Source organism: Lissotriton vulgaris, chromosome 11, assembly GCF_964263255.1.
Source record: "Lissotriton vulgaris chromosome 11, aLisVul1.2, whole genome shotgun sequence".
Lineage (NCBI taxonomy): Eukaryota > Metazoa > Chordata > Amphibia > Caudata > Salamandridae > Lissotriton > Lissotriton vulgaris.
The window spans coordinates 288,082,456-288,095,174 of NC_141699.1; the positions used below are offsets into that span (position 1 = coordinate 288,082,456).

At 41.3% G+C, this 12,719-nt stretch overlaps 1 protein-coding gene across 3 annotated transcripts in view; it reads right to left on the reverse strand.

The window, feature by feature from the left end:
• Positions 1 to 12,249, reverse strand: part of TBX5 (T-box transcription factor 5) — a 474,913-nt gene extending 462,664 nt beyond the window's left edge. The window contains exons 1-3 of one of the 3 annotated variants that reach the window (XM_086944743.1): positions 12,127 to 12,249; positions 6,979 to 7,153; positions 5,638 to 5,732 (exon numbers count right to left, since the gene is read on the reverse strand). In XM_086944743.1, coding sequence (XP_086800869.1) covers positions 5,638 to 5,732; positions 6,979 to 7,125 — 242 coding nt within the window. In that variant the 5' untranslated portion in view covers positions 7,126 to 7,153; positions 12,127 to 12,249. Of the gene's footprint in view, positions 1 to 5,637; positions 5,733 to 6,978; positions 7,154 to 9,168; positions 9,333 to 11,912; positions 12,052 to 12,126 lie in introns of those variants that run through there. The other 2 variants (XM_086944741.1, XM_086944742.1) reach the window with 2 other exon arrangements.
• Between the last annotated feature and the right edge of the window lie 470 nt (positions 12,250 to 12,719).

The window sequence follows — 12,719 nt, forward strand, 5'->3', positions numbered from 1 at the left end:
ATGCTTGAGACTTCACTTTCAAATATCTGCAGTGGGAACAATTGTGCGCATTCAAATGCTTGCGGCAGCCAAAGAGCTTGTGCGTGCATGTGCCGATTGTGCCATAGCAATGGGATTTTAGCTATATAAACTAATAGATGATTTCGATTAAGCACAACATCGGTACTCGTGTTCCTGTTCGGAAAAAGACCTGTCGGACTCCTCGGGGACAAACGTGAAAGGCAGGTAAACGCACAACAAGGTCTTACCCGCATGCGCGCTAAACGCACGCTCACATCTGGTGAGTGTTGTTGACTTAACAGCAATTTAGTTTAATACAACTTAAGAGGAAACTTATATGTTGATAATGGACAATAACATGTAAAAATGGTTTGAGGCTCAGTCTGTTAGACTAAAGTATGGCAAACAGTTATACTACTGTATTCAAATACATTTACCTTGACTAAATCCAATTAATCAAAAGCATTCTGACAGGAAAATGATTAGCCATATACGAGCGTAACAAACATATTTGGAACATATTAAATGTGTTATGATCAAATTTCGTATGATTTTGTGAGGGTTTTAAAGAGTTTATGGAGGATAAACGTAAATGTAATTGAAATGAAATCCGTCGCTAGTTGTGACTAGATAGACTGATATTTGGAGAACGGTTATAAGGACACAGGTATTCTGAAACAGTCCAATAGCACACCTTGCTCGGTATACATATATATAATAGGCAAATTCCGTGGCAGTCTGGCCCTTTGTACTGTGTGTTTGAGTCTGATGTCTGTTTTAAAAAAACTATTGTAATACTGGCCCCAAAACTTGAACAAGATAATGCTAATTAATTCCCAGATATTGCTAGTGAAAACAGTTTTGAATGCGTAATTTGCCTGTGCCTTGTAATCTTTCAGTATACACTGTGGAATAAAAATCAATAGCACATGCATGGCATGCGTGTTTCTCACTGTTTTGGAGAAATGGGCACATGTGTAACTTATTGTAGGTCGCAATGTAAAATCATTGACAAGACCCGTGAACATCGACGGCCGTTTTAGAGTGTAAATATGCACTTCTTCATAGATTGTCTCTCATTGTAGCGTAAGAGCACCACAGAGCATCCTAAGAGCAAAATATGTGGCCGAACTTCTCCTCTAAGTCATCTCCTATCCTACTTTCAACCTCACTGACCTAAACGTTTAACACATCCTAGAGAGGTTAACAGCATCAATGTAATCTCTCAAAGCGTAATTTCCAGTTGCCCCAATTCTGTGTAGCTCCGTGACACTGATTTACATGGAATTAAAACAACGTGGATCTCTAAGGGTACGTGATCTAATAAGTGGACTAGGCATCCTTTTTAATAGGTGTGGCCAATGTCATTAAGAGTGTGGCTTAAAACATAAACCAGAACCATGCACTTCCCGTAGTGTGCCACCTAGCAAGTACGTTAGTTCCTCTCTGTGACCTCTCTGTCTGTGCATTCAGACACATAACACAAAAACGGACATGCATTTAAAAAAGCCAGAACTATTGTCTCTACTAATGCTCATTTGCTGTATGAGGTAAATAAGTAACAATAATTCTGTTGTATCGAAAATGCTTAAACTCTAAAAATATGAAACTGTGAAATAAACATTACTTAGGTCTGTCAATGGGGTAGTGGTCTTCAGAGTCTCAGTCACTACTGTTCCTTCCTTCAGTATACTTTACTCTGCTGTCTTTCTATGTTACAGAATTACACCCTTCTTACTCTCCCCAGCTTTCTGAAATCCTCCATCTGCATATCACATCCCATCCCTCTTTGGTACCCCCTCAATCTCTCCTGCATGCACTTTCTTGCATCCCCCTAACTTAACCATATCCCTTGCACAGGCCTACTCAGTTGTAAGCACTGTGGTTTCTATTTCTAACGTCTGAACGTCTGGTCAATATATGACAGTTGTGTACCTCCTTCACTCACTTTCACAAAGTCTCACAATTACAATTGGCACAGTGACCATTTCTATGTGCGCTCTGTAGAGGAGCTAAGAATTGAATGAGAGTGTATTATCAATATTTTATGACTGGACAAGGACTGTGAGAAACTCATACTGTCTTTTGGCTTGGCTCCAGAACTTTCAATTGAGCTCAGTGATGAATACCCACCTACAACCTCAACTCACCCTGCACCTAGAGGAAACTCAGTTCACCGTACCCAAAGTAGAATAGTAATATGTTACACAGAGAAAACTATAGAAACACCACATACTGGAAAAAACAAACACTCTTAGGGAATGCAAGATTAATATAGGTGAAATGCAAACTGGGACTGCATTGCTACTATGGGATACCTTACTGGGTTTTACAGGCATTGTTTAGAAATGGGTCAGTGTTCTGCCAGTCAGGGTAAGGACATGAACATAGGGCCTGAAAGGGAGCTTTTTCAGTCTTGTTTTTACTGTGGAATCTGAGATCCGGAGGGTCCTGGCCCACTTAAAACCCTGCTCGTTATTGAAAAATGCCATTGATAATACTCGCCGGGGGCTGCCTCCCAATCAGCCCCTTTCCCATGCCCTGTTGAGTGTCATCTGTTTGTCTATACATCTACTAAAATTATAAATTAGCGTATCATTCTGGCATTTTATTTATCAGGCTATGAAAAGGTCATGCAAAGGCATTATGGTTCACTAATCATTTGGAGGAATACTTCATGATATTATTGGGCAGAGTAAATACTATTTTTTCGAAGTTGGGTGTCTAGCTCAACTTACAACTATTGGGTAAAGCAAACTGGGTAATAAAGCCATGCCCGACTGACTCAAATATTCACCATTTCTTGAATGGTGTAGACCTGATCTTTAAGGCAGCTACCGACCTATTATGTGGTACAAACAATTTATATATATATATATATATATATATATATATATATATATATATATATATATATATATATTCATACATATATGCATATACGTGTGTTTGTAGAGAGAGAGAGTTTTGCACTACAGCTGTAACTCTCAGCAAAAAAACTGCTCCTGGTGGGGCAGTTTGGAGATGCAGTTATGCTTTGTTTATCGTTCTTAATCCATGCAGAAAAAACAAACCAACCTATTTCAACATCAAGGTCTTGTTCACAGTTAACATAATAGTAATAATAGACAGACTTTAAAACCATGAACTCATTGAGAGTGAAAAAAGAACAATGCATATAAAGTGAATAAATATCACAAAGGCATTCCATTCAAACAATGTTACTCCTTCATCACTAAACATCCATCGCTTCTAAGCAACAAAAATTGCAATTTTGTATAGATAAATTAATACAAATTCATATTATGTTTTCTTAATTACAAAATTCCTCTTCTCTCCTAGAAATACATAATCTTGTTAGCTTGCCTGCTGCTTCAAAATTCAACACATATGTGTAGCCTATCATTTTAAAAAATACATTTAACTTAGTATTCGGGATCAGTAATAATACTATAATCTCCGGTGCATTGCTGCTGAAGCAAAAAAGTTTTAACAAATGTTATCATCCCTATGGGATACATATTGTTTTGCGTTTCTTTTGCACAGTTAGCAGCCACATGTCACAGAGAGAGACAGATAGCAATCGTATAATTCTGGTTTGGTGATAGTTTCAATTGAAAGATTTTTTTGTGTTGTTTTTTATAACTTTGACCTAATTTGACATAACTACACGAAATATTACAACAACAAAAAAGCCAGGATAGGTTTCATGCAGATCTGTCAAGGGGGTGGATGAGAATAAGGGATGTCAAAAAAGTGACTTTCCCCCTTCAAATTCCCACAGGAATCTTTATCCTCTGCAAAAAAAACACAGAATGGAATGACACCAGATTTACATGATATCATAGCTTAACTCAAGAAAGTGACTTTGCTTGATTTGGAGTAAATCCATTAAGTAGTCTTCGGGAAATACGCATTATAAAAATGTGTTTGTGGGCACAGATGGTTCTCAAATAATCAGTGAAACCAATTTAAAAGATAAAGCCATTTGATCGGATGACAGGGTTGTTTTTACTCCTGTTATCCATTTCGAATTTAAGGATTGTTAGTCAGTGTCATGAACACAAGCACGCTCACTGGCAGGCCAAAAAACGTTTTCTATTACAACTGCCATTACAGATATCAGAGCAATATTCCCGCAGGAAAAAACAATTAGGGCTGCATCTTCACCCCCAGACCAAAGTGCCAAAGTGGGGGTAAGGGTGGTCTTAAAGGATCAGTCAATAGTGACCTGTTACAAAAATGTTTGTCTTGAATATATATATATATATATATATATATATATATATATATATATATATATATATATATATATATACACACACACACACACACACACACACAAATTCACATAACGTATGTTGATATATTTTTTGTAGTACACATATGGTACAAAAACATGTTTTGCTGATTAGGTGTGAGTGTGTGAAAAAGCTGCAGCATTTGTAACATAATCTTTACTTTACCTAAGTGCAAGTTGTTCTTGTGCTTTAAAATGCATTTCACTAATACAATCCTGTATTCACTGGAGATACATATTATTTCTCTTCATATCTAATTATATATGGTAATACATAACTGTGTGTGTGTGAAAAAAAATATGTATATATATATTCCTAATCTTCCCACTCAATGCACAGCTTATCAGAAGGTGGGCCCCTGGGCAGCCACACCGATTATTTCATGTAAACGGCCCCCAAACCTTCCCTTCAATCCTTTTTTGCACATTTATTGTAAGTTTGAAAGTTTCAGTAATTCAGAAGTGCTAAAATAGTAGCCAATGCATTTCAACTTATCTTATGTTATATATATATATATATATATATATATATATATATATATATATATATATATATATATATATATATATATATATATATATATATATATATATGCAGTTGTCTTAAAAACCCAGATATCGAATGGAACTGTTGAATATGAAAAATATGTTATGATTCCTTGTGTAATATTTATTTCATTATCATAATGACAGTCCCAAAACCACTGTAGAGCTTTACCATTGTCAGGCATTCTGAGATTAATCGGTACAGAGATCCAAGTTCTCTACCTTATATGGCAAAACATGTAAAGCCTGCAGAACAATCTCTTGCAATAATATTTCATACATTTAAATCAGAAACAACATTTTGGTCAGGTCAGCAAATGATGTGGCAAATTATACGCAAACTGTGATTCGCCCATAATATGCAGTAAACGTAACAGCCACAGAAATGCATACGTCTACTGAGCCTCACCATTGTTTTATGAACCAGTAACTCAAGAAAGACAAACCAAACGTAAACAGTATGAATCCAATAATTGAAATTGGTAGCAATACTTTGAAGACATCTGCCTTTTCAAGCTAACTACCCCAAAAAAACATGCAATATACAAAATTCATAATGCGTAACGTTCGTAATAAGGTTCTATATTGCCAACTCGGGTTTCTAGTAACATTTGCAAACGACTCAGTCATATGACTAATGGTGCGTTGTGTCACCAGAACTTCTCAATACATTATCGATATTACTCACTAACCCTTTATATATCCTATAATGCCTACAAGTATAGTTTGCTGTTTATTTGGCGGGCATTCAATTATTCAATGTTGACCATAGATTTCCATATGTCCTTTACCTTCCAGCCTTTGTGATGATCATCTCTGTCCCCACGTCGTGGAATTTTAACCACAGTTCTCGCTCATGTAAGAACACCTTAATCCCCTCCATGCCCTGGAAACAAAGGAAACGTTTAGGTTCCAGCAGACATGCTTGGGAGTGCAAGAATGCTTTTTTGTCATGCACAACTCTGCACTTTTGTAGCATGTCATGACTTTCCTCTGTTGTGCTAAGATTGCGGCCTACAATTGTTCACTGCCCCTGCATACTTTGTCGCCTCAATTGCTATTTTGTCTATATAACGGCTGGAGGCATTCCACACCCTTCGCGCTGGCGAATGAGATTAGGTGTCTGTTGCGTTAGAGTAAGATAATGATAAACAGTGACTCGTTGGACAATCAGTGTTGTAGTCCTCGATCTGATTAAGGTGCACGAGGGAGCAAGGGAACAATCATAAGCCAAGTAAAGCACATAGTATGGATATCTTGCATACTTAACCCTAGGCAGGCTAGCCCCCAACTCTTTACTTCAGATAGTAGCATTCCACCCATATCCACAACAACCTTTAAATATCGGCTTGAATATGAATAACAGGATTATTTGCCAGCTATAGGTGTTGCTCAGTTCTTTAATTATTTTATAGCATATTTGTTTTGCTTGTTGATTTTAATAAAAACATAAATCAGAGTACAAAGGCACATACTGGGTATAGTTGTTGTAGCGGGTTGTAGAAGACTGTTATGTCAAGCAAGACACTTCAGTGATAATTTCACGACTCGTTGGATGAATTAAAACGTCTCCAGTTGAGCCTTAGAAATGCCCCTTGAATAAATGGGAACCATGGGCAGTGACTCAAATATATCCAGTGATTACCATGCAAAGGCAGTGGTTCTCTGCGTATCACTGTTTGACTACGTAAACTCTGAATTCACAATTGTATTTACATGTTTGGCATTGTTTAGGAATGTTAGCATATCCTATAACTCTGCCTAGAACATTATTATACCTTGTACTGCGACTTACAAAGAGAACAAAGTGTCTTAATAAGAGTAAACAACAAAGATACATTTATGAGTTACTGAAAACATGACATGAAAAACATTTATCTGTAGAAAAATGTGTACAATAAAGGGAAGGGTTGTTTTTAAAAAACATATATAACACTATTAGTCCTTTTACACACCTACTTATAATTTCCGGAGTTAAACGTCTGAATGTATAACTTTAATATGTTTGACCTTAAGCTGCCAATAGAAACTGCCGCTTTGTAGTTGAACATGAAGTAAGTAAGAAATCAAGCGGTCAGAAAGGGGCAGAGAGGAAACAGGGGGACCTGTCACGGGATGTCTGCTTATCTTACCTGCTGGGTGAAGGCAGCCTGGGGAGAGGAGGGAGGCTTGCTTCCCGCGCCCAGCTGGCTGTCCTGTTTGGAGTCAGACTGCAGCTCCTTGGACTCCGGGTCCACTGGGGTGTCCGGCATCCCAAAGCCCTCGTCCGAGTCTGCCATGGCGCCGACTCCCCCCGCTCGGTCTTCACTGTGCAGACACGGAGAGAATAGAATACACACATGAAGACCATAAGAGAAGCCGGCCAGCGTGGGTTTAGCAGCAGGCCGTGCGATAAAGCAATCTGTTCAATGCTCCGCCTGGAGAAAACCTATCATGCCTGATATCACTTGCAAACTCGAGGAGTTCCCTGAACCGCGACGTGAATTTGACACCAAGCTAGCCACCGGTATCGTCAGATGGTAGGGAAGATCGTCAAGAAATTGGATAGAATTATAATAAATAAAGTATAAAGTGGCAGGTTTTGTGTGTGTGTGTGTATGTGGTAACCGTGTTTGTAGTAAATTAATTCATGATTGTATTTTAAAATGTCATTATATATTTCAGTGTTGTATGTATTGTCTAGATTGCCTATACAAATAATGGACGTAAGTCTGAAGCTTATTGAAACAGTTCTGAAAGAGCCAGCAAATAGTTATTTCTTGATCTGACACTTACACGTAATTATACATTTGTGTAGAGATAAATATATGTTGATAAACGTATGCATATTTATATGCGTGTTCTATAATTCCAACTACATATAGTTGTTGTGTGTCAATGTGTCTGTGACGTCTATACATTTTTACAGATACACACATTTCATTGTTGATTCAGTTCCATACTTTAGTGTCTGCCAACTATTGTACGATAAAGTTTTTTTTTAAATAGTAAACAATGCTTGCACATTTGCTGAATTGGACTAACATGTGCCCTTCGTGGCTTCCTTGGTGTAAAAACCAACGCTTTTGCCTAGGCTTTACGAAAGACCAATAAAGACAACGCGTCAACATATTTTAAGCGAAGTTAAGATCGCGTGCTAGCAGTGCTTGTCTGCTGTGTGCTTCCTAGCCCCTGAACTTTTCTTACGTTCTACATGATCAGTCTGTAAAATGTTTACGTAAAGTTTCAGTGCCCCCCATCATTATGCTTAAAATCTTTCAAATAGTACCCACTGAGCGATTAAACGAGTTGCAAGATAGTTGTTTGGGTCTGTTGGCACAATGGGCCTACATCAGACACTATATGAGGAAGCAAATCCGAAGGCCTTCGTAGCACTTTCAAAAGGAAGATAATAAATAGCGCTCTGTAAAGACCAGCATCGCGATGTTAATTCCAAGGTTATGAGTATTTAAAGATGTACATAAATGCGCAGGGGCTGGTGACGTTTTAGAGCAAAAATGGCTCCTCTGAAAATATCAGTTCACGAGTAACACATAACCCAGCATCTCAAACTAAAAGCCCAGTGTGCCGCGGTTACGCGTTCCAGATCCGTTTATCTCTTTTGGATTTGATGTAATAAAAGATTAGATCAGAACTATTTACGGTAAGAATTCAGATTTTATTGTGCGGGTAAGGGAGCTTCTCTTCCTCCCCTTCTACCAAACAAATACTGGTGAGAGGGAAGGGATGCTATAAAGGAACTACCCCCTCGTGTCCTAGTGAAGATGTCTGTGTGCAAAACAATCTGTATTGTATTTCGAAAAAAGCTGATTCGGAAGTCTAAATCTATAAAGCTGCAGTTTAGTGTTAATGGGGTTGCGAGAATCTCTACTGTTGCATGCAAGAACTCTATTGGTAGCTAAGGTGCAAATTCTTGGTGGGCAATGTGATATTTTTGTGTGTAGTGCAATGTGCACCTCTAGACCTTCGCCACTGCGCCATTCAGTGCATGTGAATCTGTGACTCCCAATGAGAACACCTGTTTTCTTTAAGTAAAGGGACATTAATATTTAGATGTCTGAACTTGCTAGAGCGCGGAAGCTCATCGGGTACACGTAAACATGCCTCTTTTTATCAAAGGAGAAATGAAGGCAGGCAGAAGCAAGCCAAGCTCTCCTTCAGGGGATGGCATCTGGCAAGGACGGGAACCCGGGGCTGTGGTCTAGAGATGAAGTTCTAGTGCCTGTCTCTGCCCGGAAAGGCTCTTCTGACGCGCAAGCATTGTGCGTGGGGGCTACAGAACAACCCTACTACTGTGGGAAGAAACAAGGCTATAGTAGTACCTGCTGAGACGGGTGCAGATCTGTCTGGCGAGAATCCACAGGCCCCGGCACTATCTCCGTAGGGGCAGAATGGAGACCCTTCAGCAGTACGGGGGCAGCCGGCTCCGGGGACCCTTATCTTGCTGACTGAAGCCCATTGAACCAACGCTGGTTGTTTTTTTCTTCGTTCAAAGTCTCACGCTGCTTCTCTCCCATCCGCTAGTCTGGAGAACGGGGCCGGCTCGAAAGACTAAAGCACAGCACCTCTCCGTCGGCCCTCAGTGCCCCATCTTCAAGCCCCCGCCTCTGGCCGACTGAAAATCATGCTCGGCCTGTCAGTTACAACAAGAATCCAAAAACGATAAAGGATCGGCGGCGGTGGGAGGTTCTGCAGGATGGGGAGAATCTGATTCTGACACAACGGCACGCCAGGGAAGACGGTCGATCCGAGCCCGGCAGAAGCGCCGTGTGCAGGCTGGCAGCCCTTCCTTTATCCCCGAGTATCCTCCGCTCGCTGTTGTCTCTCTTCCAGGGGCTCCGGCTGCTGTCTCCGGGGGAGCAGATGGAGCGAGAGCCCGATCCGCAGCCTTGACGCCCAGGCGCTCTCCGGGAGGAGAAGCTGAGTCCACTGACGTGACGTAGGGGGAGCTCTGATCTGGAAGAGCTCAGTCTGGCCAACCAGCTTTGATGCTGCTCTGTAGACACACACACTCCCCCACCTCCTCTCTTGGCCTTCTGCCTCTGCCCCCTCCCGCCGCTTCTCTTTTCCCTTCGCCTTCCTTTTCTTAACCCACCCCTCGCCTCTCCTTTATTTTATCACTCGAGGAAGCAATTGGTAAACTTTCTCCACAATCATTTCTTCCCATTACTTTACTCGCTATATTCTTCCCCGTTCCAGTGTCTTTCGTGGGGCAGTTTCTTTCTAGCCTTCTTCTCGTCTAAGATAACTGCACAAGCTCAAACGCAATTGGTTCCCTGTCGCGTCCCGAATACGCACAAAAACCGTAAAATGCATGATATTAACTGAACCTCTTAAGATAAAAGAATGTGTATAATGTCACAGGGGAAGTGAAACCACCCTCTACCTTTTCTCTTTATTTAAAGGTCTTTCTGCCAGAGTTGTTAAAAATGGCGAGGCGTCGATAAAAGAAGCGAAGATGGACCTGGAGACATTTATTATTGCAAAAAAGATCAAAGTTCCAGGCCTTGCGTCCCCCTGACCGCAGGAATGCGCCAACGATTTAACTCGAAAGTAAAATGTATATACGAACTCGGGACCATCCTCGTATTCAAATAATCAAGCTGTCAGAGAGCGCCAAGAATACTTTTATCTCGGTTTCTTCTTTCTGTGCCTCAATTTTTATTTGCTCTCCGTTTTTTCTTGATTAGTGTCTGATTTTGAAGCTAAAGTTGAATAGGTCAGTGCAGACTGAACACCCTGTCAGCCCTGCCTCCTCTTTGTATGCACTGAAGAGAAACAGACAGACAGGGACACGGTTTGATAAGGTTGGAATAAATGTCATGGTTTGGGTTATCGCTACCTCCCTCCCCCTCACACCCGCACACACTGCAGTCCCCTTCCCTACTTGCACAGTCCAGGCCCATGGAAGACGCGGACGGCACGAAATAAAGAGATCAGATCTGCGAGAATCATGGCTAGTGGGGATCGCCTGCACATAAAACGGAATCTGTGGAAAGATTGCCTTGGACGCACGTTCCGCGTGAGTACGGGCACCAAGGGCATTCTTCCCGTGCCACACACCCTGGCACCAGATGTAGCCTGTCCGCTGTTCTTCTGCCCCATTCTGAACAAGGCACGGGAACAGCCGGGGGGTGACGAGCGCCCCGAGCCCACTTGTATCGCACCCCAACTCGAGTTCTATTCAAAATTCCACACGTGTAGTCTATGCGTTTACCTTAACCTTGAGCGCACTGCATTTAATGTAACCCTCGGGTAATATCGAGTGGAGGCATACCTTGGAAAGTACTTACAAAGAACCCAGATAGGTAGCAGTCGAGTATTCCACGTGCGAATGGCACAGAGATCACACCAAGATCGTGTACAAATCAAGGAGCTGAGAGTTTGTTCTTAATCTTGAAGGGTGAGCTGATATGTTGAGAAAACCAGACACTATTGCCGCCAATGTACTCATGCATGTGCAAAAAGACCGTGTGTTCATATAGATAAATGTGAACGGGTTTATGTTTACGACATTCAAAGATGTTTGCGCTTAAATCCACTTGCTTATGACCTTTTATTTCAGGGGTAATGCCGCCAGAACTCCGTCATTAAGTATGGACTATAATGCACGTTACGCGCTGTGTAAATGTGTGTAACATGAATTTGAAATTAAAGAAATGTTAATATATCTGACATAATTCTGGTTATTGGTTCTTTGTATGATTGTGTTATGTGTCTTAAGGGGTAAAACATCTTGCCTAGGATCACACGGCTTCTCTGGTGAAGCCGCCAGATTTCTTGTTCTCCCCAATTAGGGTTCAGAATCGTCAGCTTAAGCAATAGACCGCATCGTCTGCCATGAGATGAACAATAAATTGCCTTACTTTAAGGTTCATCTTTAGTCTATTTATAATAAACTAATAGTTATACTGTATTTAAGAACAGTTACAGCAGAAACTGTCTTTTAAACTTCCCTGCCCATCTGTTAAATGTAGCAGTCTTGGGTCATGTTTTTAAGACTAGCGTGCATTTTGAATGGAGGTGACTAATCAGAGAGGTGATTGGTGAATCGAGTTGCCCTTACTCCTTTCTGTTCATTAGCACAGTGACTGCTGACGTTGAAATGTTGCACAGAGCTGCGCTGGTTTCCCGCTAGAGGTGCCGGCTGGGGCTCAGCTTCACAGCGGACAAAGATAGCCATGTCACCCTCTCTGGGAGAAGGGACGCACGTAGATGTCTTTAAGCTGCCCAAAGAACATCGGCTCGGGCCCAAGGTGACTAGAAAGAGGGACACTAACCTCTGTATTGGTCCCCGCCGTTCTCCGAAAGATCCCAACGAAGTGGAAAAGGGACACAAAAACGTGAGCTGTCCAATCAGGATCCCAGGTAATATCGCGGCAAACAGCCTCCCAACTAGAAGGTTTGTGGTCTTGTCCAAATAGAATATTACCGTTTATGACCAACCATACTCTTATAAAATAAGGAAGGAAGCTCAGGGGGTATTTCTTATCTGGCAGTCACCGCACCTATAGGACACAGCGACGTCACCAGACACGCAACTATCCCCCAGACATGCCTGGCTGCCTCCCAGATATAATAGCAAAGGACTGGGAAAGGGAATTCCTTTAAACTCAGCAAGAACGGTTAGCCTACAACCTTAACATTAATTACACACACACAGAAACACATGAACACGCACGCATACCACCACGTTCACAACTATATCACATGCTTAGTCACCCTCACCACACACAGACGACGCACAGACAGACCACTCAACACCGAACGCACACGCTTCTTTCTCACAGACACCACAGCCCTCTGCCGCCCCCCAACAAACCCAATGCCAACCCACACCCAGGACTCACAAGCTACCATTGCACCATGCATG